General features: G+C 39.3%; 4 protein-coding genes across 4 annotated transcripts; 3 read left to right on the top strand and 1 right to left on the bottom strand.

The window, feature by feature from the left end:
• Positions 1-91: 91 nt before the first annotated feature.
• Positions 92-9,967, top strand: LOC144653018 (DDB1- and CUL4-associated factor 12-like). The gene is made up of 8 exons (XM_078512923.1): positions 92-761; positions 3,489-3,695; positions 4,514-4,571; positions 5,050-5,222; positions 6,155-6,217; positions 7,100-7,259; positions 8,231-8,379; positions 8,997-9,967. Exons 1-8 carry the CDS (start codon positions 564-566, stop codon positions 9,165-9,167), a joined length of 1,179 nt encoding a protein of 392 aa, XP_078369049.1. The 5' UTR covers positions 92-563; the 3' UTR covers positions 9,168-9,967.
• Positions 9,968-9,984: 17 nt separating this feature from the next.
• Positions 9,985-18,046, top strand: LOC144653012 (uncharacterized). The gene is made up of 2 exons (XM_078512909.1): positions 9,985-11,711; positions 15,688-18,046. The coding sequence occupies exon 1, from the start codon at positions 10,418-10,420 to the stop codon at positions 11,624-11,626; it is 1,209 nt and encodes a 402-aa protein (XP_078369035.1). The 5' UTR covers positions 9,985-10,417; the 3' UTR covers positions 11,627-11,711; positions 15,688-18,046.
• Positions 13,438-16,732, bottom strand: LOC144644590 (uncharacterized). The gene is made up of 2 exons (XM_078504114.1): positions 16,598-16,732; positions 13,438-15,260 (listed from the first exon to the last, which is right to left on the bottom strand). The coding sequence occupies exons 1-2, from the start codon at positions 16,662-16,664 to the stop codon at positions 13,438-13,440; spliced, it is 1,890 nt and encodes a 629-aa protein (XP_078360240.1). The 5' UTR covers positions 16,665-16,732.
• Positions 18,047-18,665: 619 nt separating the features above from the next.
• On the top strand, positions 18,666-23,553 carry LOC144653069 (small ribosomal subunit protein eS17-like). The gene is made up of 5 exons (XM_078512989.1): positions 18,666-18,797; positions 19,679-19,830; positions 20,396-20,501; positions 21,745-21,810; positions 23,414-23,553. The coding sequence occupies exons 1-5, from the start codon at positions 18,720-18,722 to the stop codon at positions 23,507-23,509; spliced, it is 498 nt and encodes a 165-aa protein (XP_078369115.1). The 5' UTR covers positions 18,666-18,719; the 3' UTR covers positions 23,510-23,553.
• Positions 23,554-27,968: the final 4,415 nt, after the last annotated feature.

Here is a 27,968-nt window from a genome sequence, read left to right as displayed (position 1 = left end):
AAGAACTAGGGGGACTGGAGAGAGCCAATCAGGGAGAAGGCGCCATGGCGGCTTGCGCATGTTTCTCAAAAGAAAACTGCGAGCTGCTGGGACAAACTGCGACATTGGTTTTGACAAGGAGAGTTGAGTTCCTTTTGAGGTCGTTTTACTGGCGTTTCTCGTTTTGATCAATCAAAGAGGAACTTTTCTCAGTTTCCTTGTCTTGCCTTTTTTTTTCTTTTCAAGATTTTTTTTTTATCCGATCAACGTATCAATATTCTGGCGTTGATGTACTGACGCGTGTTCTTTTCTTCAACACGTTCGTTGTTTTGGTCGTTCGCGTGGTACGTGATCGTAAAGGATTTGTCATTTGTCAGCTGGATGTATATATTTAAACACAACGAAATTGCGGTTTCCGTCGAGTTGTGAGCGATATGTGCACCGCTTTCGTCTCGTCTTCTTGGATGTACTTACTATCGTAATCAATTTTGGAAAAGTGTACAATGGATAAGCCAAATAACCGTTTACACTGGTTGCGTCAGTGGTTGTTTATTTATTAGGAACTTACGCTTCGATTTATTAGGATGTCTCTGTTCAAACATGTGCGAACTCGACAGATCAGCAAAACATCACTTAATGGATCGTTTGTGACGGATCTCACAACGAGACATATACCTACCTTGATGAAAGAAAGGGAACTTTCCTTAGGAAGAACAGATAAAGTATTTGCATCGCAATGGCTAGACGAAAAGAAGGTGGTCTGTGGTACAAAATCAAATGAGGTGAGACATCCAGCTAATAAGAATAACACTGATTATGGATTCACTGTTCTTTTTCTTCAGAAACCATTGGAAGAGATTGTACATGTAGTAAAGATTTTGTACAGTACTGAGTTTATTTATTATCAGTCAAATATTAATCTTTAGTCAATTTTTACCTCTGGGTAATGATTTTCTAGCTTTCTGATTGGTTCCATCCGCTATGAATCTGAGCCATTATCCTAAAGTTGACCAAATATGGAGAAATGATGATAAATTTCCTGTACTGGGATTTTTTGTGGATGCGAAAAAATATTTTTCCTCGTTAGTGGACTTGCCAGATATGAGTTGATTATAACTGACTCGGCCTACAGCCTCGTTGGTTATATACCGTAAAATTCCGGTTATAAGCCCCCCGCTTATAAGCCCCCCGGTTATAGGCCCATCAACCTGGAAACAATAAAATGCATCCGGTTATAAGCCCCCCCCCCCCCCCCCCGGATATAAGCCCCCCTCTACCGGATGACAGTACTGAACAGGGCAAAATGTTGCTTTTTTGTGCGTTTTTAACTTAAAAACGTATTTCGATCAACACTCCCGAGGCTCGTTTCGAAACGTTTTTTTCCTTCCGCTTATAAGCCCTCCCGAATATAAGCCCCTCCGCTTATAAGCCCACCCAAAAACCCTTACGAAGTTGTATAAGCCCAGGGCTTATAACCGGAATTCTACGGTATATCAGCTCATGTCCAGTGCATCCTCAAAGAATAACTGTTAATTATTGTTCAATAAATGCACGTGGCGCCCAAATATGGTCAAAATGTGATTGTTATCTGTCATCCGTATATGATATCCAGCGATATACGTAGGTTGTCATGATTCATCTGAAATCGTGGAAATGCTGCACAATGCCAGTTTTTTCTAGCTGCAAATGTATTTTGTTAACAATAAATCGTGAAATAATAAAACAATTGTCCTGCTTAAACTTGCAGAATATCGTCTGATTTTAGCCAACTTGGCCTACGGCGTCGTCAGCTAAGTATCAGGAGATATTCCGTGCAATTTCGCAGGATAATTGTTAATTATTTCCCCATGGATGATATGGTGCAAGTCGAGTCAAGTCAAGTCAACTTTATTTAGACAAGGTGGCTGGTTTAATGGTTTATAGACCACCATTAGTGAATTTTGAAAAGTTGGTGTTTCAAGTGTTATCCCTTCATCAAAGCATTATCAACTGATGTTGATAAGTATAAAATAAACCATGATTCAGATAGCAAATTTTTTAAAGCTGTCATTTTAAGTGTTAGCTCTTTGTCAGAGCAAAGTTTGCTCCAATGAAGGGATAAATCTTTAATCCTCAGCTTTTTAATATTTGCCACAGAGGTTAATTTACCTTTTTCAACTTCCATGTGCATACTCGACAGATCAGATCAGCAAAACATCACTTACTGGATCATTTGTGACAGATCTCACTAGACATACCTTGATACCTACCTTTAGGGGAACAGGGATGGCGCAGTGGTGAGAGCGCTCGCCTCCCAGTAATGTGGCCCGGGTTCGATTCCGGCCCGGTGCCATATGTGGGTTGAGTTTGTTGTTGGTTATCGCCTTGCTCCGAGGGTTTTTGTCCGGGTTCTCCGGTTTTCCTCCCTCCAGAAAAACCAACATTTCCAAATTCCAATTCGACCTGGACAGAGGACCCGCATGAAAACCAGCTAGCGCTGATGTGGCTTCCTCTCTAAATATAGCAATTTATACCAGCCAGTACACTCCAGGGAAAACTGAGGTGTACTGTCAACCCTTCTGTAGGTGAATAACTTACTAGGTGATTATCAGTTGAAAAAGGTAAATACCTTATTATAGAAAATTAACGCTTGTGTTAATTAAGGTATTTGAAATTAACGCGACTTCAATTAATGCGAATTGAAGGAAAAACGACTTCACAATAAAGGAAATTAACGCGAAAGTGGGGGTAACATTTCAAAATGTAGGAAATTAAAGCGACGTACACAAAGAAAAAAACACTTGTTGAGACAACAGGAACAAGTTTATTTCAACACTAGGCGTATAATCCTAAACGTAGGGGCTAATTAAAGAAATCTGACCGCCTCAAGCGTTCTTCACATATTTAGTGATACCGGCAGTTTTTCACCCTGATGAGATTATACCTTATTCTAGAAGTCAAGAAGGTCTGGACTGTATCGAGAAATTGGGGGCAAAATAATGGAAACAAAGGTCATGGAAATTAACACTCCACTTAATTAACGGCTCGGAAATTAACGTTAACAAACATTAGCGCGACTTGAATTAACGCGAATTTTTGAAATTCGCGTTAATTTCATGACGCGTTAATTTCCTATAATAAGGTAAACCACTGTAGGAGGTTTGTGAACACTGTTGGAGATTCCAGAAATTGGAATTCCACCGTATGACCTCATATAAATACTGCACATTCTAGTTAAAAATCAAACTGGTTATTAATAGCAACAGAAAGTGGAAAAGATTATTGCTTTAAATTTCCCATGTACCACCATTTTGGATTTTTTGATGTGTATTGGTTGCCGCTATTGTTAGAAAGCAGATGATCTATTGTGCCAAACAATTGGGCAACCGTAAAATGTCATAAAATCCAAAATGGTGGCGCACAGGAAATTTAATGTTATTTTTCCCTTTTCCTGTAAAATTTGGAATTTAAACATAATTTCAAGCACTTCAACCTCAACTTGTCATAACCGATGTTATATCTTTCATTAGCTTCTTGTGATGGGCATGACATCAGACTGGATTTCCTCCATTCCAGTTTTGGAGGGAAGCCCTGACAGTGAGATTCCTGAATTCAACTGTGGTATTCACAGCATAAAAATGAGCCCCGAAAGAACATTTTTAGCTACAAGTGGTCAAAACCCAAATCATTTAGCAGTATACAGATTACCAACGTTTGATCCACTGTGTGTAGGAGAGGTAGGTATCTTGTAGGTGTGCTGATCAACATTAGCAGTGAAGTCAACTGTATTTTTATGGCTAGTACTAAAAGCCGGAACGTCGGAATGCTGGAATACAATGTACTAAAACCTGAAACGCCGGAATACTAAAACCTGGAACACATAAAATATACTGTGTTACCCTTACAAATATAAAGAGCTAACCGTAAACAGCCTAACTGAATAGTGGGCTAATCGAGGTAAATAGTAGGCTAACTGGAGTGAATAGTAGGCTAACCGCAGTGCATAGTAAGCTTACATGTACTATTCACTCTGATTAGCCTACTATTTACTCTGGTTAGCCGACTATTCACCTCGGTTAGCCTACTATGTCCTTCGGTTAGCCTGTTTATGGTTAGCTCTTTATATTTGTAAGAGTAACACAATATATTTTATGCGTTCCAGCATTCCGGCGTTTCAGCTTTTAGTACTAGCCTATTTTTATCCAGCTGTATATATAAAGCAAAGAGCTGTACCCCTTTTAAACCCACTTTAAGCTAAAAAGTCCCCCACTCTATGATATTATTTTAATTTTTTTAACCCCTTCAGTTGCTATAAGTGCTAGATAGGGGCATTGTTCTTGTAGTTTATTCTATTCTTTTTCTTAAAGGGTAGTGAGCTACACATGTGACACCTTCGAGAGCTGCTACGCTACCCTCACATAGCTTCTTGTAATCAGTATGCTTTTCATGTGTACCATGACATTTAGTCCCATCAGTTGTGTTTTCTCTAAATAAACCAAACAAATGTCATTATTTTGTAAGGTTTATACTTTTTTTTCTGTTTGTTACTTTCAAGGGACATACTGACTGGATATTTTCTGTGGAATGGATTGATGATTTTCACTTAGCAACAGGTACATGTATACAAAAAACTCGCTACTAAAAAATAATACTGAATGGTTTATATCAAATTGTACTGAATAGTAAAGTTATCTTTGATAGTATTTTGTCACACATCAGAGAGCCTAGTATCTAAATGCAGCCACATGTTACTAGCCCTATTTTCTTATCTGTTGTAATATCAGACTTTTAGTTCCTCTATTGCCTCAAACACTTCAGCATACCTGCACAACTTTAATTACCACTATCTTTCTGTTCCCCTTCTTTGCCAAATTATTTTTGCAAGAGCATGTACTGTTCTTAGCACAACCAGTAGCAGACCCAGGGAGAAATCTACATGTAGGCTTCCATTTTTCTGATGAACAAGTAAGACCCAAATGACCAAACACTTTTAGTCAGATCCTTTTTTAATCTGGGCTACCACTGTTTTATTTTCGCACCCCATCTTGTCAGCACCCACCACCGACAGTAATGATCTCTCTCTTTCTAAAGGATCAAGAGATGGTAGCATTGCATTATGGTGTGTTCAGGATCCAGCTTATCATTCAGAAGACAGTCAGATTAAACTTTGTATCAAGTCGCCTGCCAACAAACTGTACAGTTCTTTACCTCAGGTGTATGGGAAAGACAAGATTCGGGATCTTGTCTATGAGGGAAACTCACAGGTAAAAATAAGGAAACATTAAAATCAGGATTTGTTCACTATTCCAAATTCAATACTTAAAGCAGTTGAAATTAAATTACTTTTTTGTGCTCTACATGTAGGCAATGTGACTAAGTGGTAAGAGTGCAGAACTTAGTCCCACATTCAATTGGCCATTTTCGAGTTACCCTTTGCCTGTGTTTTAAAACGAGTCTACGTGCAAAACCATTCATGTGAAAATTAGTTTAACCTAGAGGCCCATTTTCATGCAAATCAAACTCATTTTAATATGAATAAAAGTGAGAAACATCAAAAGAGAAACATCAAAAGATACCCTTTAAATCAGAGCCTCTCCCAGATCAACCATAAAATGTGATCTTAACCCTTTAACCCCAAAGAGTGCCAAATGGCACATAATGTGGTAACTTGGTCAATAATTGTCCAATTATTGATTTGACATTTTGGCACAAAAATTGTCTTGGCCATATCTGCATTTTGAAAGCATAAAATTCTACCCCCCCCCCCCCCTCTATTTGTGACTTGATTGACCACCCCTATAACTTTTGAAACTTTTTGCCTGATAAGTATGTGAAATGCAACATAACTGAAATTAACCACGACACTGAGAGCTGCACAATAAGATATAGTTTAGGGGTATACCTAAAATTTACGGAGATAAACAGTTTTTTGAATATTTTTCTTTCCAACGTGGTAACTCATTTCTTTTAAAGCTAAATCATTCTTTATATTAATTTGCTTAAGTATTTTATGCAATTTTCTGATCAATGACTTTCAAATGGTGTCTCATACATAGATATCTCGTTTATACTTTTTAATTTACGAAAAAAGGCTCTTTGCTTCAGGGGGTCACATGTAATCCTCATCTTTGACACTTATTGCATGATTGTGCATGCTTGTACTTGTATAATATACAGCTGTTTGTATTTTTTTCAGACTCTAGTTGCATTATCTGCTCGTGGATATGCACATCTCTGGGACATGAATACATGCCAAATGGTAAAAACTTCATAAAATAACAAAAAATAATATTTTATTTAGTTTAGTTTGTATTGCATTACTGGCATTGGTCCCAACATAGCTCATATCAAAGGATATGAGCAGTTGCTCTGTCAAGAAAAAAGCCAAGAAAGAAGCAAGAGGGTAAAGTGGCCATGGAAATACTCATAGTCTAACTTATGATTAACCTGGGGGCGCAGTACCTTAAAACTGATCGTTGGTATGACAAATTTAGTCCAGAATAGGAATAGAAACTCAGAAGAGAAAGAGGCTTTCCTAAACGTAAATAAAATCATCATGGCATAGTTGTTGACAGATGGTTTTCCATATAAAACACTGATCGTGATACAGTTCTAAAAAAGTGCAAGTCTGGGATAGGGTAGGGATTTTTGGTGTCTAGTGTAGCATAGGGTTGCAAAATTCAGAATTCAGCTGAACATGGTCTGGTATAGGGTAAGGGCTTTAAATTCCCAGCGGCACACCCCCACCAAAAAAAATACAGGGTGCCCCCCCCCCCCCAAAAAAAAAAAAATGTTAAAATGTCATTTAAATCAGAGACATTCATTTCTATTTTCAAAAAACGCTACTTGCTTAATTGTTTGCCGGTAGTATCTTAAATTAGTGATATTTAATAATAATCGAGTATGATTTCAAGTGTGAAATTGAAAACAAGTATTGTAAACAATTTTGTGATTTATACAATAAATTGTGACAATTTGGTGGTACAGTGTTCATTACAAACAGTATTTTATATGTTCTTTGTTTTTGTGAATCACCTCAGTCTCTGCTTGACAATGTTATATATTGTTATTATGAAGAAAAATTAGGTGTGGATTACATCTGTGGTGGATCTAAATGATTTTTTTCTTTTCTTTATTTTAGAAAAGTTCCTTTTCACTGAAATATCCCGTGGAAACAGTATGTCTGGCCCTGGAAAAAGAAAATAAACTGTTTGCTGTTGGTTCTCAATCGCATGTGTCATTTTATGAGCCAAGGTGTGGAAAAGCTGTAGGATATATAGGCTCACGTGACCCAGGAGCAGGTGAGGAGGGGTGGGGTGGGGCAGAGGTACCTAAAAAGCCTCTCTTTATAATACCAAACAGTAAAAGACATAGGATAATACATGGTTGTGTTCAAATCGATATCTTAGAGTGAGCGCAGCGAATAATGAGGTTTTTGACAATTTTCTGAAGATTTTTTAAATGTTGTCCAAAGGTCGTACGAATGTTTCCAAACAATTTCCCAAACTATTCCGGAAATTTCTGAAGATTGCTGAGGAAGATTTGAAGATGTTTTGACTTAATATCAATAAACTTTGGCTCACTGAGCATTGAAACATGGCAAATTCTGCGAGCCGATTGGTAAAAAATTATATCATACTTGTGTGGATATCATTTTTATCCACACATACATGTGTGATACCATTTTTATCGATTTCCTACCACTCACTATACCACTGCAGGTAATAAAAACTGATCTCCAGAAAACGAGCTGTGACATTGTTTTCCAGGGGAGCTCTGAGCTCACCTTTAGTTAATGCATGTGAAAAAGAAAAAAATTCTCATGATATCGAAAAGAATACCACATTAATTGTACACAAGTAAAATGTTATTCAAAATTAATTTGTTCAGGTGATAGCAAAATTATTTTTCATTTGTATATCAGAGCGCAGTTGTTCAAAGGGTGGATAACGCTATCCACCGGATAAATCGCTATCCAGTACATAAGTGTTAATAAAACATACTGCGCTATGCACTGGATAGCGATACATCCGGTAGATAGCGCTGTCCACCTTTGGAACAACTGGGGCCAGTTGAGTATCTCAAAAAACTGCAAGTAAATTATATGTTATCAAGATACCGTACATGACATGGGATCCAGATGATAGAATTTTCCCGCCAAAATGACGCTGGATCGCACGTGTGCGTAATCTTTCTATTGGTAAACCTCGTACTTGCAGTAGAATCTCAACGTTAGTGATAATTATTTCAGTTTGTTGTACTCTCTTTTCAGGTGTGCGTTCCTTGAGTTTCCGTGATCTTCTCTTAACTGTTGGTACTGGGTTTGGTTCTTTGTTCTTCTTTGATATGAGAGCTTATCAGTTCTTGGGACATACAGACAGCGATTCAATGATCTGTTTTAGATCAGGAAAAGGCTGGCTGGTAAGAAAGTTGGCCCCGCAAACCAACAGTTTTGTTCATTTAACCAACTAACTGAATAGTCAATGAAGGAAAACCCCCCGCTATGAGTAGAACTATCAAGAGGCAGATAGGCAGGCAGATAGACCGACCAACTGGAAGATAGACGGACAGACAGACAGACAGACAAGTTAAAATCATAAAAGTTAAATGAAATGAGCCAATATTTAAGTTTATTCCAGACAGTCTGACTGCTCAAGGGTAGGCTACCCCCTATCGTCTCATTTCTTCAAAAAGACAGACAGACAGGGACATGCAAAAGGACAGACAGTCAGGCAAAAACAAACAAACAGAAAGACACGCACACACAAACAATTAGGCAGACAGACACACAAACGGTTTGCCATTGAGAAACAGTCGCATCAAATTGTAACGACCAATCGTAGATTTCAATTTACTATTTAGTACAGTCGAACCCTGTTTACACAATCAACCTAACGACCACAGAAAGTACCCTTATTAACGGTGTGTCCTGAGCGGGGGTTATTTATGTATGGGCTGTCTAACGTGCGGGGATCAAACATCATGTACTGTTTGTAAAAACAGTGTATCGTTTAATGCCAAATTTGTTTTTGTTTTAGCGAGAAAACCCACAGGATCCATTTGATGACTACATGTTTGAGCACACTCTCGTCTGTCGGAGCAATGCCATCTACACTCATTGTTATGATCCTACTGGTACTAAGCTCTTCGCGGCCGGGGGCCCACTCTCTCTTGTCTACTACGGTAATTACGCCGCCCTATGGGAATAACATCAAGTCAGGCAACTTCTAAATTTGCTAAACCACTTACCCTGGCAATGGATTTGGCCTCTTACCAGTACACCCAGCTAGGATCCGCTAAGAACTGCAACAACCGTGCCCACGGTTTCCTTGGTTAGCTGAGTTGCCAGGCAACGTAATATAATGCATATTGCGAAAAGCAGAGGGTTCGTGGTTGGACAACTGCACAATTACAAATGGAAAATCTTCTAGGACTGAGGCAACGAGAAATACGGTTATGATTATTACCTTATTGTTACTTATTTTCGAGGAACTTGATTTCGCGAAAATGGAACGGGCATATTTCGCGGGAATTAATTTTTGCGATATGGTCATAAATCTTAAAAAATAAGCTTACAATAGAAAACGTAAAAAATAAATTTTCGCGGGTCTTTAATTTCGCGATTTTTTTTAAATCGCGAAAATTAAGTCCCGCGAAAATGAGTAGCAATAAGGTATAGACACCCTTAGCCTCACGTTTCTTTTAAATGCGCCACACAGCAAATGACTTAGATGACATAAAGACTCGAAGTGAGTTGTGGTCGCTTTGTCGCGAAGCCAACTTGAAAGGAGTGAACGCATGCCGTTTTGGTTTAGGTAAGAATCCTCCTGTGCTTTCTAATGAGGCAAATTTCTCGCTTCCACCGCCCGGCATGAACTTGTTAATCAAGCAGAAGGCGCTAGTAAATGTATTCCATGACGGTTGCAAAGGAAAGTCCCTTGCGCAACAAAAAATGTCGGAAATGTCCTTTCATTTTTCATTATTCGTGTATTTGATGGAATATTCTAAATTCTACGGTGGCCCATAGGTGTCACGGCAAAACCAAAAACTTCACGGCAAAACCAAAAACTTCACGGCAAAACCAAAATCATCACGGCAAAACCAAAAACTTCACGGCGAAACAAAAAACTTCAAGGCAAAAACAAATTACCTTACGGCAAAACCAAAAACTTCAAGGCAAAAACAAATTACCTCACGGCAAAACCAAAAACGTCACGGCTAAAACAAATTACCTCACAACAAAACCAAAAACTTCACGGCAAAAACAAATTACCTCACGGCAAAACAAATATATACCTTACGGCAAAACCAAATACCTCACGGCAAAACCAAATACCTCACGGCAGAATCAAATGTCAAACTCACGGCAAAACCAAATACCTCACGGCTACATCAAATTTAGCTCACGGCGGAAGTGAATTTCACGGCGGAAGTTATTTGTCATCCCCTCGCGTGTTGCATGTCGGTTGAAGCAAAGATGGCGGAATCGGAAGACTCGGAAGACGGGGATTTAGAGCTGCCAGAGGAGGAAGAAGATGAAGAAGGTCTCATTCGGTATTACTTTTTCAGAGGTTTCGAGTACAAAGAAATACGTTTGTTTCTATTTAAGAACCATGGTATTGAAATGAGCTTAAGTACCTTGAAACGACGAATCAAACAGTATGGTCTTAAAAGGCAAAGACCGGATTATGACATGGATGATATAAGGCAATCCATCCAGAGTATTGTCAACGGCCCTGGATGTTTACAAGGATATAGATCGGTATGGCATACTCTGCAGCTCAAAGATAAAAGGGTACCACGCATCGTTGTTCAAGAGCTCCTCAAAGAAATAGATCCAGAAGGCAGCGAATTACGAAAGGCTCATCGTCTTAAGAAGAGAAAGTATCACAACCCAGGCCCAAACTATGCTTGGCATTGTGACGGCTACGATAAACTTAAGCCGTTTGGCTTTGCAATCCATGGCTGCATTGATGGTTGGAGCCGCAAAATAATGTGGTTATATGTAACGCGATCAAATAATCAACCAAACAATGTGGCAGCTTATTATCTTGATGCCGTTGAAGAGTATGGGGGTTGTCCTGTTGATCTGGTCACAGATCTGGGCACCGAGAATGGGATTATGGCGGCCATACAATCTTTCTTAAGAGATGACCCAGACAGTCATAGGTACGTTCCTTCCCCCCGAAACCAACGAATAGAAGCCTGGTGGGCCTTTCTCAGGAAATCGCACTCTACTTGGTGGATAAATTTTTTCAAAGATATGGTAGAGGGAAGAGTAGTCGATCTGACTTCAGAACTTGAAATGGAATGCCTGTGGTTTTGCTTTTCTGGGCTGCTACAAAAAATCTTAGATGAAGTTAAAGAACACTGGAACACTCACCGCATTCGAGGGTCTCGTCATGACACTATGAGCGGTAGACCAGATTCACTGTTTTACCTTCCTGAACTTCATGGGTCTACTGATCAGTTCTTGCTACCCATAAGTGAAGCAGAAAGAAATTATGCTCGGTCCCATGTCATTGAAATCGATTCTGACAATGAGTATCAGGAATACTTTCAGTACGTTTCTGGACTTTGTGGTCTTGAGCAACCTAATGATTGGAGGGAAGCACTAGAGCTCTATGACATTCTTCTACAGTTTGCCTACAATGGAAGCACCACTTAACGTTTCCATCACCCATCTCATATGACTGCTTTTCTAGGCTCTGATTGTTGACAATACCGAAGGGACCATGCATTTTTTCTGTGAGGTAGAAAAAGTTCTTGGATTTTGTTTTTGAGGGGGGGGGGGGGAGGGCGGGGGGCTGCTAAAAAATAAGGGTTCAAATGGGATCACCCAAAATAATTTGCTTTATGTTTTAGAATGGTGTCATCCATAATGATGCAAACAGTCTCCCAGAATGCCCAAAGGATCTCTACTGGGTATCTGAAAATCCAAATTTTCCTTGGGGGAGGGGGGGAGGGGCATTTATTTATTTTAATTGAAAACCTGCATCACCCAAACGAGGATCGTTTACTAGAAATCGATAACAAATGCAAGTTATATCCATTTTTATCAATTGATAAATAGGTATTGATTTTCATTACCAAACTACGCTTGTGGCAACAACAGTTTTTTGGTGTCTGCTTGTCTGCTTTCTTGACACAACAATTAAAATTTTTAGGACTATGAGGGGGAGGGGAAAAAAACTTGATGTAGAGGGTTTACAGGGGCTTGCCATCAAATCCCACCAGCTTTCCCCACCGCCCCCCTCCTAAACTCTAGAAAAAATGATCTGTCCCTTAGTAAGTTGGTGTTTTGCAGATGAATTCATGCTTTGCTATGTACTATTTAAGGATGTAATATAACAGAATTATGGACAGTTTGCTAACCAACTTGTTGATATTTTATTGTTTTCTATCAACTCAACATAAAGGTAAACATGTAACTACAACTTGGACAAAACTGTTCAGCAAGCTATCGCTTTTCTCCTTCTCGATGTCATACATTATATCTGCAACCTTTTAACACAACATTGAATAGGATGTTAAAGAAATGGTCAAAGTTATTAGTTTCAAATGGTTTTAGTTCTGGCGTTCGAAGAAATAGTATTACCAGCACAAAACTGGCAATTTCCCAACAATTTTTGTCTACGAATGTAACACATTTTCATCAAAATGAGGTGCATTATAAAACACTACTAAGTCTTATTGTTTTGCCTGTACTAAAACTATGCTCTATGCAGTTTACTTTATCTATAGAGCGGCAACAACAGTAACAAAAAATGAAAACGGCCAGTGTCCATGGGCTCCTAAAAACGCCTGTTAAAAGACTAAAATATAAACTGGTAACATGCTTTTCCCAGCAGAAGTAGCTGTCACAAACATTACACAGATGTGTTTCTGTGTGAAATAAAATGTCAACTTTTAAACAATACTGTAAGTGGCATGATATCATATAACAACTATGACTACAATGACAATCGAAACAGACTACAGCTGTTAACCAGGGTCTCACTTTTCATAAACACTTTTTGTTAAGTGGTGGTGTTGAGATTAAGTTAAGAGAATATGAGCATCAAAGTACTGTATCTGATGTCAACATACAATTATCTGTATCTTTTTGCCGTTATGAAGTTTAGATTTGGCATTGTTTAGATAAGCAAACACTTGGAAAGATAACCAAGCTCAGGTTTAAGAATGATGTCAAGGAAGTTTAACAATAGGCAGCTATCAAACCTACAAGGCCATTTAGATAGGTACAACTTGGACCTTACAGAAAGACATTATAATTCATGGTTTAGCAAAAGCCTGGCCTTTGCAAAGGGCTAATAGAAATACATTTTTAAATGCATCGTATCCTTTCATATGATTCACTGGAAATGTTATTTCCATACCGCAGGCCCCTACTAAGGGGAAACAAATGGTGTGTGATGGGTTTCGCATTAAACACTCATGATCAAACTTTGCAATAATTTCAACCTTTTGTCCATTTAACTACCTGTGTTTTTGGCCTGTAAGCCACCCCATTACTCCAGCAGATGTCAACTCAGCTGTGTCGAACTTTTCAAATGGCCCCTCTGTGTTTGGTTCCAGAATGTCACCAGGATGATCCTCACTGTAATTCCATGCAACTGGACAGTCATACCCAGTAATAGGTCCCTCATCTAAGGCCATTAGAAAGTCCTGGAAGTTGTCCATCATCGTTTCTTCCAGTTCTCTTCGTGTTGAGCCTGCTGGAGAGAATTCTGGGTTAATCAAACTGAACAAATAAGTAACATCTACATCTTGAACTTGCTCTTTCACAAAGAAGGGCTGGCAGACTGCTGGTTGGTTTGTAACAATGTCTGCTAGTCCATACATCTTCAGGCCTTCTTTGAACTCCTGGAGGTATAGGATGCGCTTGTTCACCAAGCTGACTGCAACCGATCTAACAATACCATCAATGTGTGCCATATCAATTGGTCCAGTGTATCCATGTTCAAGAATCGTGTCCCTGTGGTTGTCAATATCACTCTTTATGCTGTCAAGTAGCTGTTGCTCGCTCTGGGTCAGGTCATTTTCTTCGCTCAGGTTTAGGATATCCAATTTAGGGTTGACTAGTGTCTGAAATGCAACTTCATCCAGGAAGCAAGGTGGTGGTCCTCCTTGTGCAAGACTGTTGGCTACAATTTCCCCAGCTGTCCTAAAGTTGCCGTTTTGGACATGATATGTTGAATCAATAGGGCTTCCATTGGGAAATAATGTATTTCCAACAGCAGGGATGACTTCTGTGAAAAACTCTCTTGCCAACGCTCCCGAGTCAATTCCATCCTCCCCTAGGAACTTAACTTTTATTTGATGATGTCCACCTTGCCTTTTGGCCTCATACCGCCACAAGTTTAAAACACGTGGTAAAGGTGTTTGCCTCCTGATAGTGATAAAAAACTGATTTGTCTTGTCCACTCTCTTTTCTAATTCCTGGACCACAGCAGTGGGACTAGTAAAGTTTTTAGTGCTCTTAATCTCTATTTCCTGTTCTTTCACACTCACATCAGCACTTGTGGCTGCAACCTCATTGTGGGTGGTTTCTTCAAGTAACTGCCTTTGCAGTTCCATAGCAACTTCTTCATCATGTTTTATTTGAATTTCTGTTTCTCCAATTTCACTTCTTTCACTACATTCATCACTGGAGGTCAGGTCTATTTTCAATCGCTTTGAAGAATTCTCTCCTTGTTTATCAGCTGAATCTTCATATTCATTCTCTGGTTCATCATTCCAATCAAGGCCAACAGTTTCTGAATGTTTAAACTCTTTAGCAGTGCAAAGATACAGAGTTATTCGCTTAAAGTCTTTGCCTACTTCTTCCTGGTAACGATGTAAAGAAAAAAACTCTTTTGCCGGTCCAGGCAAAAACAAGGCCTCTTTACCATCATCAAGCAAGAGAACATAATCTTCACCTTCTTCATAAAGGTTGCTGTTGAAACTCTTCCATTTCTCGACTGCCTTCTCACACAGGACTTTATATGGGGCATCTCTAGGAACTTTCAGCGCTAAACGCTTTCCTCGTCTAGGCTTCAGATTTGATTCATCTTCAGACCATTCCATCAGTCCAATAAAAATAACCACCTCAGGATTTATTTCTTTACCTTTGGTGCCTTTATTTTTTTTGTTCTTCTTTGAAGGCACTTGTCGTCCACAGTCGGCCTTTGTCTTGTGCTCATAATATTCCTTGAAACTTAATACTCGACCAAATGCACCTTTGCCCTTTGGTGGCTCTGAACAGCCAGATGGACCTGGTTTACATGCATCTGCCATCTCTTTACCATCCTGCACAAGTTCTGAAATGAATTCGTTTATTCAATCAATCGACCAAATGCTAATTTAGCATGATTTTTCACAAGAACTGTGTCTCTCAGATAAAAGAAAACTTAAACAAAATCCCCTACCGGTAAATGACAGATTTTCTCTACTTTTTCATATCCGTACCGTTTTATATACCTCCCTACTAGGGGGATAATCTGTAAGTTTGTTTGCACAACAATCGGGAGTGGGATTAATTTGTAAACATATACCGTAAAATTCTGGTTATAAGCCCCATGGCTATAGGCCACTCCCAATCTACCTGAAAAAACTACATCCGGTTATGAGCACAACACCTCCCCCCCCCCCCACCCCCCGCAGGGGTGGACCCAGGATTTTTCTTAAGAGGGGATGCACCACTAAAGAATGGCGAAACTGACTTTTTTTTTTTTTTTTTTTTTGCAGAATACCAGTTGTATTAGAGGGCCGCAGGCCATCTCAGGGGGTGCACCTCCTGCAACCTCCCCCTAGATAAGCCCCCATCTGCTGGAAGACAGATAAACACTGCCGTGGCATGTTTCGAAAAGTTTTTTTTTATATCACTTAGAAGCCCCCTGGATATAAGCCCCTCCTTTTATAAGCTCACCCAGAAACCCTTACGAAAGCCCAGGAGGAGGAGGCACTCTATATATTTTTGGGTGGGGGTGTGCCGCTGAGACTCTGAAACCCTTACCCTATACCAGACCATGTTCAGCTGATTTTGCAACCCTATACTAGACTAGACACTGAAAATCCCTACCCTTTCCCAGACTTGTTTTTTTAGAACTGTATCATTATATAGTGCTTTTTAATAGAAATCCATCTGTCAACAACATTGCCACGATGACTTTATTTACGTTTAGAAGTCTCTTTCTATTCCGAGTTTCTATTCCTATTCCGAACTTAATCCTTCATACCACTGATCAGTTTCCCGGCAAATGATACCCTATTCCAGACCAAAACTCTCTGATTTCTATACCATATCCCAGACTAAACTGCTTGAAAACCATACCCTTCACAGCGGCACATACCTATATAGCTCATATATGGGAGTGCCCCCCCCCCCGGATTTTTCGGTGTGTTGTAAAGCTCGCGCAGCTTCTGAATCAACACAACCACTTATTGACATCAGCCAACTTCGATTATAATTAAGTCAGCTCCACAAGCAGCTTCAAAGTAACCCTGTTTCTAAACGTGTAAAAATGTAAGAACACAATTGCCTTTCATGTTCATCGCTTCAGGCCTTCAATGCGATCGCTCGCAAGCTACAGCACGTGTTGTTCCGAAACGAAGATTATAAAATCCTACTGTACTTTGCAAAACATAAAAAGCTTACCTTTTCCACACTTTACACAGTAATTTGAGTTAGCTCCAACTGAGGTGCCACAATGGTGGCAAAACATCGCTCTATTCTGATTGACACTAAGACAACAGCAAAACACTCCCGGTTGTCAGACGCCCGCCATTTTTCCAATGCCTGAGTAATCTCTACTTCGAGAAAGGAGTCATTTCCGCCGTGAAATTCACTTCCGCCGTGAACTAAATTTGATATAGCCGTGAGTTATTTGGTTTTGCCGTGAGTTTGACATTTGATTCTGCCGTGAGGTATTTGGTTTTGCCGTGAGGTATTTGGTTTTGCCGTAAGGTATATATTTGTTTTGCCGTGAGGTAATTTGTTTTTGCCGTGAAGTTTTTGGTTTTGTTGTGAGGTAATTTGTTTTAGCCGTGACGTTTTTGGTTTTGCCGTGAGGTAATTTGTTTTTGCCTTGAAGTTTTTGGTTTTGCCGTAAGGTAATTTGTTTTTGCCTTGAAGTTTTTTGTTTCGCCGTGAAGTTTTTGGTTTTGCCGTGATGATTTTGGTTTTGCCGTGAAGTTTTTGGTTTTGCCGTGAAGTTTTTGGTTTTGCCGTGACACCTATGGGCCACCGTAAAATTCTACCGATTTGTTTGACCAAATGGAAAACGCGCCACCAATTATTCCAGTATCCTCGATCAAATCAAAAGATTTTATGTCATTTCAAGGCATAGAAAAGTTATTTTTTTTGTGATGTACAGAAAGGAAAGCTTAAAGTGATAATTTACTAAGAAAATACCACAATTTATGCGAAATTTTTGAGTCATCATCCACGGTAAGCTTGGAAATTAAACACATTTAAAATGATCTATTATAGGTTATTAGAAAAAGAATTATAGTAGTATTTTTCATTATGAGAATTTTAAGTCCAAGATTCCCTACGTTGAGCGATTGTTCGGTCAACACTAAACTAAAATAAAGTTGTAAAGTTTAGAAAGTTACAGCATAGAATTATGAGTTGCTGCAAAGGAAAGGTTGTTTTTTAAATCGACGAATATAATTACCCTAGTTTCTAAATTATAGACTGCAAAGCGGTGACTTTCTTCTCGGAGCTACTGTTCCTGGGAGAATGGTAATTGTGTACAATTATAAGATTTACGTGCTTCTACGGAAAGGCTGAGTGCTCCGAGGCCTAGACAAAAAGAACGCCAGATCGCAGGTTACAGGAGGTTAGCTCCGCGAACGCTCGCCTCGCTAATATTTTTGACACTGCAATCCCAAGGAAAAATTAGAACTGTTTGTGGTGTAGAATTAGTTAATGGAATGATTAATCAATATTGGTGTACATATAATTTGACTACTTATTGTACATAGCTGTTGTATATGTAGGTATGAATGAAGACACCAAAAATATCGAGTTATGTATAAACATGGCCGCATAACAATACAAATTACAAAAATTGGAAAAATAAATTGAATGTTTGTATATGCATGTGGTTATTCTTCTTGCCTTTTAACTCCCACTGGTGATCAAAATCTTATGACAAACCCATGCATGGGCAGTGTCAAAAACTGAAAAGTTTGACACACGTTTCGTTTCTCATCAGTACTGCACAGAGTTTTTTCAATCAACTTTATACCTTGTTCTCGTTACAAGTGTCGGCCATCAAACCAGCTTAGGGAGGGTTCATAATTTACGTAGAGGGGGGCTATGTCGATTTTAGATTTTTTTTCTCTTGCATTTTTTGGAAGACCTATTATTTGGCGTGTTTTTTCCCTGTCTCCGCCCCTCATTGCATAACCCGCAACCGTGGGAAAAATATGACCCCTCCACCATCACCACCCGAAAAACCCGGAAGATTAAAACAAGACATTTTTGTCTCCAAAGTTAGTTAATAACGTGAAGTAACATTCAACGCAAAACCCTTCAAATCGCCCAAATTCGGCATTCTGAGGCTCAATAACGACAACAGCTGAGGTAATTTAACGTTTATTTTGACCTTGAACATAGACATTACCCGAATTAATTTTTCGCTAATAAGACCCTTTAAAATCCCCATACATTTCTTTATATTTGAACATACAAACAGTCACGCCGCTTGTATGGGCCCCTGTGGGCCAGGTCGATCGAGGGAAGGAATAGAAGCCCGCAAAATTATGAACGTATGGGCAGCGGTTTCGAATGCACTAAACTCGCGAAGCACTGTGGTATCGCCCTCTCTCTTTCTCCTCGATTCAAGATGGTGGGTTTCTGAATTTATGATAACAATCCGGTGCCATCGTTGTTAAATTTGCCTTTTTCGTCGCTTATCTACCATACTTCGTAAAGATCGATGAACAATCTATCTTGTTATTGACTGTTCTTAGACTATAAGTTTGTAGTATAGTCAAAATATTGCTTTTGAAGTTTCCTGTCAGGACATTAGCTGTTCGACGAAGCTTATTTTCTCCTGTGTTGTTATAGATTTATGAGATCATTTTAGTTTATTTTAAGGCTATCGATAATTAAATTATATTGATAAATTGGGGTTATCCTGTTCTGTAGATTAAACTTATAAAAAGTTGTTTACATCACCCGACCTTTGTGCAAGTCGCTAGTGCAGCAAATTATTCGAACAATCTACAACACGATCACACCCGTGGATCACATTGCTTTTGTAAAGTTGTCCCTTTTAAATTCGCCAAAATTAAATAATGGCTTCTGGTTCATGCACCATGTCAGCTTACTCCAAGGAGAAAGACGCGTATTGTGTCAAAAATGTGAAACATTCTGCCTAAAATTATCAGTGAAGACAACTCGCTGCTAATGAAGTCTCGGCATACTTATAACTATGCTTACAATTAATCAAACCTACACAAAGTATAAATACAAATTTTGGGTGTAACTTAAAAAATCGTGGGCATTTGGATGTAGTTTCATCTGTTATTTTGTCATTTGTGGTGTCACCAAGAACAAAGTTGAACTGATCAATATAATATTTTGTCATTTTCATACTTAAGAATTGTGTTGTTAAGGTTTTATGTTTATACTACTCAAAAAACAACCATTTAGCAAGTTTATGTAATTATCTGGCAAAAGTAGTTGTTAAATAGTTTATTTACTAAAATGTTGTCGTGCTTGCAGGGTCGCGTTAGGACCAAGACCGTGAAGAAGGCCGCCAGGGTCATTATCGAGAAATACTATCCACGTCTGACTCTTGACTTCCATACCAACAAGCGTGTTTGTGATGATATTGCCATCATCCCAAGCAAGAAACTAAAGAACAAAATTGCTGGGTAAGACCTATTCTCCTTTGTGGTCTACATACATGTTATTCTTGAAAGCAGCACTGTTTCCTTCGTATAGGTTTGATGAGCAGAAAAAATCAAGATTTTGGATGTTTTGTTCGCAATCTGTAAATTAATTAATGAAGACGATGACTGTATAACTGCCTTTATTTAATGGCCTTCAACTTATGTGACATCCAGACTGACAACTGCAGCACAGTCAATTTGTTTGTTTGTGTGTTCTTTTTTTATAGAGTGATTTTCAATTGAGTGTCAAAAGTTATTTGCATTTGTTTTGGTTTTGCATTACTAGGTGAAGCGATTGGTCTGAAACCTTGCACCACTTTTACAACACTCAATCAAAATGATGATTCATAAAAATTGGTTTTGCAAAAGCTGTTGTGGAACAATTATTAATAATTTTTGGATACATATCTGTGTACAAGATCTTTTTGAAACTGGTAACAACTAGGGAAGTTGAAAGATAAGTCATTCCAGTGCAATGCAGAAAGCTGGATTTGTGTGTTTGAAAGTGTTAGCTCATTTGGCTTTTGTTGTTGTCATTTCTGCATAGGTTTGTCACCCATCTGATGAAGCGTATCCAGAAGGGTGCTGTGCGAGGAATTTCTATCAAATTGCAGGAGGAAGAACGTGAACGAAGGGACAACTATGTGCCAGAGGTGAGCGGGGGTTAAATTGTGTGCTATATATGTATTAAACATACAATAAGTTCTTCTCTTGCATGAGTTAACAAATGCTTTAGAGAGCTCCCTGTAGTTTTTATTGATTGATGAGCCATGGTTTTAAGTTTCTTCAGACAACAACTGCTATGAAACTCTACATACACAATCTACAGGATCATTTCTTCACTTCACATCTTATCCGCAGTTCACATATATAAATTTATTTCATATACCTTACGTCATACAGATCTCTGTAGAGCTTTTTTACCAGTAGGAGATTATTCAGGTGAAATTTGTGGCCTGCTAACGCCTGGTTCACACTTGTAAAATAAGCACAAACATAAGCATTGGAGCTGCGCTCTAGCAGCGCCCGGGTGCCACAGACTACTTACTTTTGTCTTTGGGCGACTTGTATAACTTTGCTACCATGAAATCTTTTAAGAGCTGGGCAGCCAAGATTTCTTACATAAGAGACTTTGGGCACCCTGCAATTATTCTAAGAACACAGCTTTGAGCATAAGTACAAAAAAATGCTAGTGTGCACCAAGGTGAAATAAGCACAGGCATAGGAACAAGATAAAGATACATGTTCCTTTTTCTTGTGCTTGTGCTTATGGTTATTTCACTTGTGTTATGCTTACTTCACAGGTAAGAACTGGCGTAAAATAAGCACAAGGACAAGCCCAAGATCTGGCGGTTGACATGCAGGGCTGCAAATAACAGTCGGTCATCGGACATTGTCCGACAAAAATTTGCTCATGTCCGACGAAATCTGAAGTGTGGTCGGACATAATGTCCGGAAAATTTGTTGATCATAAATCATTTTACGGCAACAATGAATAAAAATGTCCGACGACAATTTTGATTTGTCCGACCAAGATGGTGTCTTAGCAGGACATATGTCCTTTTAAGTGAAAAAAATTATTTGCAGCCCTGACATGACTCCTATCATGCAATGTTCATCGGAATTTCTAAAGCACTGCCCTTGCATACATCTTGTACTTGTGCTTACCACAAGTGTAAACATCCTTTTGTTATGCATGCTTGTGCTTATCTCACAAATGTGAACCAGCTTTAAAGGATGATGCAGCACTTGTGAAGGTTTATGAAGCAATATGTACACTGTATCATTCACTCTTTAGCTGCAATGTACTTGATAATCAAAAAAGTATCATTAGTTGCAGCCTGTATGACTAATAATATTGTTTTATTTATTCATACTACTAATTCTTTATCTCAGGTGTCTGCCATTGAGCAAGATATCATTGAAGTTGACCCAGATACCAAGGAAATGTTGAAAGTCCTGGTAAGTGTTGGTTTTGACACTGCATGCTCTTCCCACAAAGGCTGATAATATTTCCAATGTCTAATAAAGTTATCTGTGTGTACATGTATTTCCAACATTGTTAATTAGAAGTATTATTGTGCTAAGGACAGGTTAAATGGAACTGTTTTGAAGTGGCCTTGTAGTTTTCTGTGTTTTTTCTTTTAGTTTTGTTCTCTCAAAATACAAATAAATTGAGTTGTCAAGCCAGGAAAATGGGAAATAAAAGGAAATATACCAAAGGCATTTTAAAAAAATCATGCTTTTCAGTGAGAATTGGTTTCTAGTCAGTGAATAGTCAAGGAATATAGTTGAATCCTTATTTCCCAACCAATTTGCTCAGAAAATCTGGAGCACAAGAAATCTCTGGTAAAATTGCGGTCTTCAACTTAATGAAATAAATCAGAGATAAATGACTTTGGTTTGAGTGACTTAAAATCGGGATTCCACTGAAATTTTTTACTCCGAATACGCATTTTCAAATCTTGATTACCCGATATACATTTCATTTTATAAGTTTTTCATTTAACCCTTTGAATGCCAACCCAGATCATAGTTAATAGAGGGAACTGGTTATGAATCTCGGTAAACATCAAAGCAGGAAACAAAGAGGCCAAGATTTAGGTTGAAAGGTCCACGAAGGTGCACATCTTTTGTTTTTCACTCATACACTATGCATGAATTACGTAATCGCAATGTTTCTATTGGTTAGTTGCATGAACACACGTAACCACCTATTATGTTTTGCCAGGTTTTGTGCACTCTCAACGCCCAAAATAGCGAACAAAAACCTACAACAAAGAACTTTGCGGGGTTTCATAACCATTTCCCTCTATTAACTATGCCCAGATACAGGCTTGTGACCGGCGGCCATATTGGATTTTTCACACAAATTAGTTTCTCGCAATTTAAGCACCTAGGCACTTTATTACTCTTTTTAGTTTTCATTCTTGGACTAGAAAAGGCACTACAGCAAGTATATATATGAATTGGCTAGGCAGTTACAACTGCTATGGCAGCCTGTTTGTATTCACAACAAAACACTGATGTTGTTCGATACCTTCGATTTCTTCTCCGCTTTCATGGTCGTCCTCTGAACCTGAACTAATTTCATTGCACTCTAAAACATCGTCACTTTATCCCTTTCTTTCGTTGCTAAAATCAGAGTCTCTATTTGCTTAAACTTCGGCTGAAACTTCCGTGGTATTCATCCGACGTGACCATGCTGCCGACGGGGCCGCCATGTTGGATTTACCATATGTTGTGCCAACAAGTGCCAACAATGCAAAATTCTTTGGTCAGCGGATTCTTAAATGCTTCCCAGATCCTTTGAAACGGCCACGGAAAAAATCTTCGAATGACCGAGAAAACCAAAACAAGGCTTTACAGAGGACGTATATATACGTCCTGGGTATCTGAGGCTCATATTTCAGGACGTTTATACGTCCTTGGCATTCAAAGGGTTAAATATTTTACTTGTTAAATTATAACGGATGTTTTTTCTTACAGCCTCCAAAACAATGTCAAGACTTTGTCTTGTGCTAAGCAGCAAGCAACTTCCTAATACCTACTTTATTTCTTTCAGGATTTTGGAAACATTTCTAACCTCCAAGTAACTCAGCCAATTAATGCTACTCAGAGTTTCCGTCCTGGTGGAGGCAGTGGTGGCATGAGATCTTAAAAGGCCGCTTTGTGCACAAAAATAATAAACATGTACAAATAGAACACTTGTGTTGTTATTCATTTTTGGTGGTTTTAAGCTGGGATTTGAAAACACAGTGAGCTTAGAAAGCCATCTGGCTGAAAGCTCGTTTGTACTTGCAGTTCAGAGGTACAAACTTCAGTGGTGCTGCATAGATGCAGTATCATTCTTCCTAGCAGGTTAAAAGGAATGGGATCTTGGAATTTGATTTGTTTGACAACAGGGTTGCCACAGGTCAAGGAGAAGACAGAAATTCTGAATTTCTTGTCAAATGCAAGTTTTTTTGATAAATGTCTATGTTTTAGGTTTGTTGGGTTTTTTCGTGTTCTATTGGTTTATCAGTTAATTTGGTTGGTTTATCAGTTAATTTGGTTTATCAACCATTGATTAGACAATGGTTTCCAAAGACAACCACTGACCCATCATAGCTAATGTTGGTTACCCAAAATGTCCCAGAAGTCCTTGTGCCAAAAGCTGACACTCAGTCTCCCTAGAGTTTCTCCCTCGAGTTTCAAGGGCAATTGAACAAGACCCATTGGGTATACACTTTATCTTGGTGTCACCTGTTGGCTAGCTATTGGGCTGTGACATTATTTACTGTCTTGAATCCTTTGTTTTGCATCATGATCATTTGATGATTGCATTACCTGCAACACCAAGAATTTGCCAAAACCATCATTGCATTACCCTGGGTTTCCCTTTTCTGCAAATGACTAATGGCGGTGTTTTTAGCTGCCTGTATGTTAAAAACTCCATCACTGCCAAGTTTGGTTTTCACCACCAAACGATGTCAGGGTTTCTCCAACATTTTGGTTGATTCCTCTACCTGTTGTCAATTTCAGCATAACAGGCCTGCAATGCGTGCAGAGAGCTAAATAGCATTTCCACCAACTTTGCGTTCAGTAGAAACCCAACTTCCCGATAACTCGATGCAAAGGTTTTCCTTGGATTCGCTTCATTAGTTTAAAACTGCAATTTTACTCCCGATTTCTCGAGCCAATATTCGTTTCCTTGGGAGGTTTCAGAGATCAGGATTCCACTGTATTGGAATGAGTACACTGCTGCCCAAGCTTGAAGCCGGTCTCCAACATTTACTACCGTCACCTACCGCGATTGGTGTCCCAATTAGCCCACAAGGGCTAAATACATAGTCACGGAAATAAAGTTTTTACTTTTTACTTAATTTCTGCTGCCATGCTTTATGTGTTTCCTGGTCGCATGACTTCATCTGTGGCTTGTTCGGTGCCTAATAGTAGTTTCCACGAACGTGTGACCCGTCCAATATGCTGCTGGCTTTTGTCAGGAGCCCATTAATGGGCTCCTGCTTTTGTACATTCATATACCTTCCTATGACCGTCTATGGGCCCAAGAGTTTCGTTTTTGAACTGGCCATCATAATTCTGGAATAATTAACCATGTTCATTAATTTGGATGTTCAGGAACCTGCGAGCACGCGTTTTTTTTTCTTTTTTTTTTTTTTTGAGGGCATGATCTCAGTTTAGATGTCCAGTGAGCCCAGGAAACTGCCCAACAACTCGAAGTTAGCAGATTTATGGCAGCAACATCTGAGAAAAATGTCGGGAATTATTAATCCTGCGTTGCTCGCGGGATTTTTCGCGCTAGTGCTTCAGTTTCGATCCCCGGATGTTGCGAAGGACTGGAGAGTACCCCAGTTTGAGATACCGAGGGGAGGGCGGGGGGCGCTGGGGGAAGTCAATGCTCAAGCGCCCGAGAAATCCCGCCAGCAACGTCGTAAAGGCAGGCTAAGACTGTGTACCACTAGCGCTCCTGTTAAATCACGAAATTATCCGGAACATAGAAAAAGTTAAAGAGAAATAACAAAATTCCATTAAACATACTTCCCTTCTCGTCCTTCTTTTAACATTAATTTTCTTTCGGAAAATATAAGACAATTACAATAGTACGATTTTTTTCAGCCTCGGGAGTAGACTGGGAGTCGGAACCGGGAACTACGGGGTTGCCCACCCGTGTCCCTGCCCCGTCGGCTGGGTAACAGCACACTTATCAAAGTACACTACCAAGGACACCAAGCCTCAGTAAGCCAGTTTTCTTCCAAATCCAATGCTAATCTTCTTATGCACATAGAGGTCAGCTTTGCAATGTACACTCTGGAATCTTCTCATATAAAAGTTCAGGTCTAAAAGTATTATAAAACAAGTCAATGTTTGAAAAAAGCTTCAGCTGAAGCTTTTTCTGTCAATTGGTTGAATAAACATGCTATACATGCCATTGCATCCAAGTTTACAAAAACATCAAGACGGATAAATGGACAGGATCTATTCCGGTTCTTGCTGTCCCCGACACTTGTCAATCAAGAAGAACAATTATAAAGGATAGCGTTCCACTTCGTAGTCGGTTTCTTTGTAATTTGAAACTTTATAGGTTTCACGCATCAGGAATTTTCAGATGTGACTGTTGCCATGCACGAATCGTTTTGTTGTCTGCTTGGTCGAGTGGAAAGAATTACTTCTTCAAACGTTTTTAGATCACAAAAACAAAGACAGGGCTTACATCACATCTGCAGACAGCATGGTAACAGATGCGACTATCCAGAAATGTGTTGGAGTAAATTAGGGAAGTAGAAGAACTGTGGACACACAATGGTAACTATAAGGCGACCTCGCGGCGAAGAACAGCGACAATTTATGCGAGGAGCTCGCTTTCCTAATATTTCTAGCAACACCGAATTTCGCGTGATAACTTTACAAGATCCGATCGTGGATCCGGAATGGATGTTTCATCATCCTCGTTTTCGCCGAGAGACAAAAACATCTGGGAGCTTACCTCACAACGAGAGATGGTTTATAAACGCCAAGAAGAAAGTTCACTGCCGCGTTCCAAGCGCAACCGGAAACGCACGTAGTAAAATACTCTGTGAACGAAGGGAGCGTGATCAGGGAAAGTCTACATGCCGACATTTCTGCGAATTGCTGGGGCCCAATTTGTGCAAGGAATGCTGGAAGCTTGTTCAGCGAACAGACGCGTTCAATGAACATCGTGACAGCTATCCGAGCGCATTCATAAGTGGCAAGGACCCATTTAGCGCGATGATCGCGTCGCATGAAAAAAGAAGAATGGAATACAACGACAGTGATGAAGAAATTCTTGTTGAGACAGAAGACGAAGAATTTATTTCTAAGTCAATCGGTTCAAGAAAAGCAAGCTCGATATCATCGCCCCAAGACAGTGGCTACTCAAGCCGGATGAGTTACATCCGAAGCCTCAGTAGGTCCCCGTCAGGCGATTTTTGTCCTCGCGTGACTTCACGTTCAAAGTTCACGCGCGGCGGGGTGAGATCTAGAACCTCAGACGATGAAAGAGAGATTTCTGCGAACAATCAACGAAGATCATCAGAGGTTGATAATGAGTCAACGCCAATTTGGAAAAATGCGTACTTAGCAAAACTCCGAGAAAGAGAACCTTTCAGAGAAATTTTGACGAAGAATATTCTTTACCCCAAAAAACTGAGACACGCTTGGCGAGATTTACCGGTTGAGCCAGTCGTCATGGATTTGAAACTTATTAATTTTACTATTTATGACGGTAAAAAACTCAACGAAAGAGCTACTAAGGGGTCTAAGGCATAAATTAAAAATAATATAAAAATATAAATGAGAGAAATTAATATAAAAATTTATCTACAGCGGAAATTATTATTACTAAGCAGTTGCATTGTTCTAAATGAATTGATTCCCATAAAATGAGTGAAAATCGTGTTCGGGTTGGCGCGCATTTTTCCCGCGCTTGTGTTATTTGCGCTTGTTTTGATTGGCTAAATTTCATAAATTTACAAGTGTAACACAGACGACCGTCAAAAAACTGCACTTGTCTTATAAATTGGAATAAAATAATAAAATAAGTCGACCAAACCCATGGAACGTGTTATCTTTTTACTATTTTTTTTCTCACCAATAAATCTTTGACACTGTGGCTCAATTTGGTGTAGCTTCAGTGCTATTATAATTTGACAGGCTTGTTTTTCTACTGTTTTTCTGGAAATAATATTGAAATAATACTGCGGAAAATAAGTGCTTCATGCTTCGCTAGCCTGCAGAACAGAAGGTTTAGCAGGGCAGAGCGCGGAGCACTTCGCATTCGGCCTCGCCCTCGCGCTTCGCGTTTGCGTTAGCGCTCCGCCCAGCTAAACCACCTGTTGTACAGGCTAACGCTTCGCTGGCGTCTCTCGATTTGTAAGCACCAACGTTTCAGCATTTGATCACAGGAATCCTTTGGGTATCCTATCATAACTTTGTTTCTTATTGGAAACCCCGAATTTTAGGGACCCCGTTAAACCGAGTTGGAATATCAAGGGGTTGAAATCTAAAAGCTTCACTGCAAGGTCTAGTTTCTTCTACCATGGAAATAAGGATATGTTTACCTCGGCTTCAGGTCGAAGAATCAAAGATCGTTTAAAAAA

Source organism: Oculina patagonica, chromosome 1 (genome assembly GCF_052425735.1).
Source record: "Oculina patagonica isolate OP01 chromosome 1, crgOcupat, whole genome shotgun sequence".
Lineage (NCBI taxonomy): Eukaryota > Metazoa > Cnidaria > Anthozoa > Scleractinia > Oculinidae > Oculina > Oculina patagonica.
The sequence above is the reverse complement of the archived record's forward strand: the minus strand, read 5'-3'. Positions and strand labels throughout refer to the sequence as shown.

Bases quoted from the DNA above. Each gene is read 5' to 3' on its own strand.
- LOC144653018 (XM_078512923.1), top strand. From the start codon at position 564: ATGTCTCTGTTCAAACATGTGCGAACTCGACAGATCAGCAAAACATCA. The intron at 762-3,488 runs GTGAGACATCCA...ATCTTTCATTAG, and splicing joins GTGGTACAAAATCAAATGAG to CTTCTTGTGATGGGCATGAC. The intron at 8,380-8,996 runs GTAAGAAAGTTG...TTTTTGTTTTAG, and splicing joins GATCAGGAAAAGGCTGGCTG to CGAGAAAACCCACAGGATCC.
- LOC144653012 (XM_078512909.1), top strand. From the start codon at position 10,418: ATGTCGGTTGAAGCAAAGATGGCGGAATCGGAAGACTCGGAAGACGGG.
- LOC144644590 (XM_078504114.1), bottom strand. From the start codon at position 16,664: ATGTTTTGCCACCATTGTGGCACCTCAGTTGGAGCTAACTCAAATTAC. The intron at 15,261-16,597 runs GTAAGCTTTTTA...AATTCATTTCAG, and splicing joins CTGTGTAAAGTGTGGAAAAG to AACTTGTGCAGGATGGTAAA.
- LOC144653069 (XM_078512989.1), top strand. From the start codon at position 18,720: ATGGGCAGCGGTTTCGAATGCACTAAACTCGCGAAGCACTGTGGTATC. The intron at 18,798-19,678 runs GTGGGTTTCTGA...TCGTGCTTGCAG, and splicing joins TTTCTCCTCGATTCAAGATG to GGTCGCGTTAGGACCAAGAC. The intron at 19,831-20,395 runs GTAAGACCTATT...ATTTCTGCATAG, and splicing joins CTAAAGAACAAAATTGCTGG to GTTTGTCACCCATCTGATGA.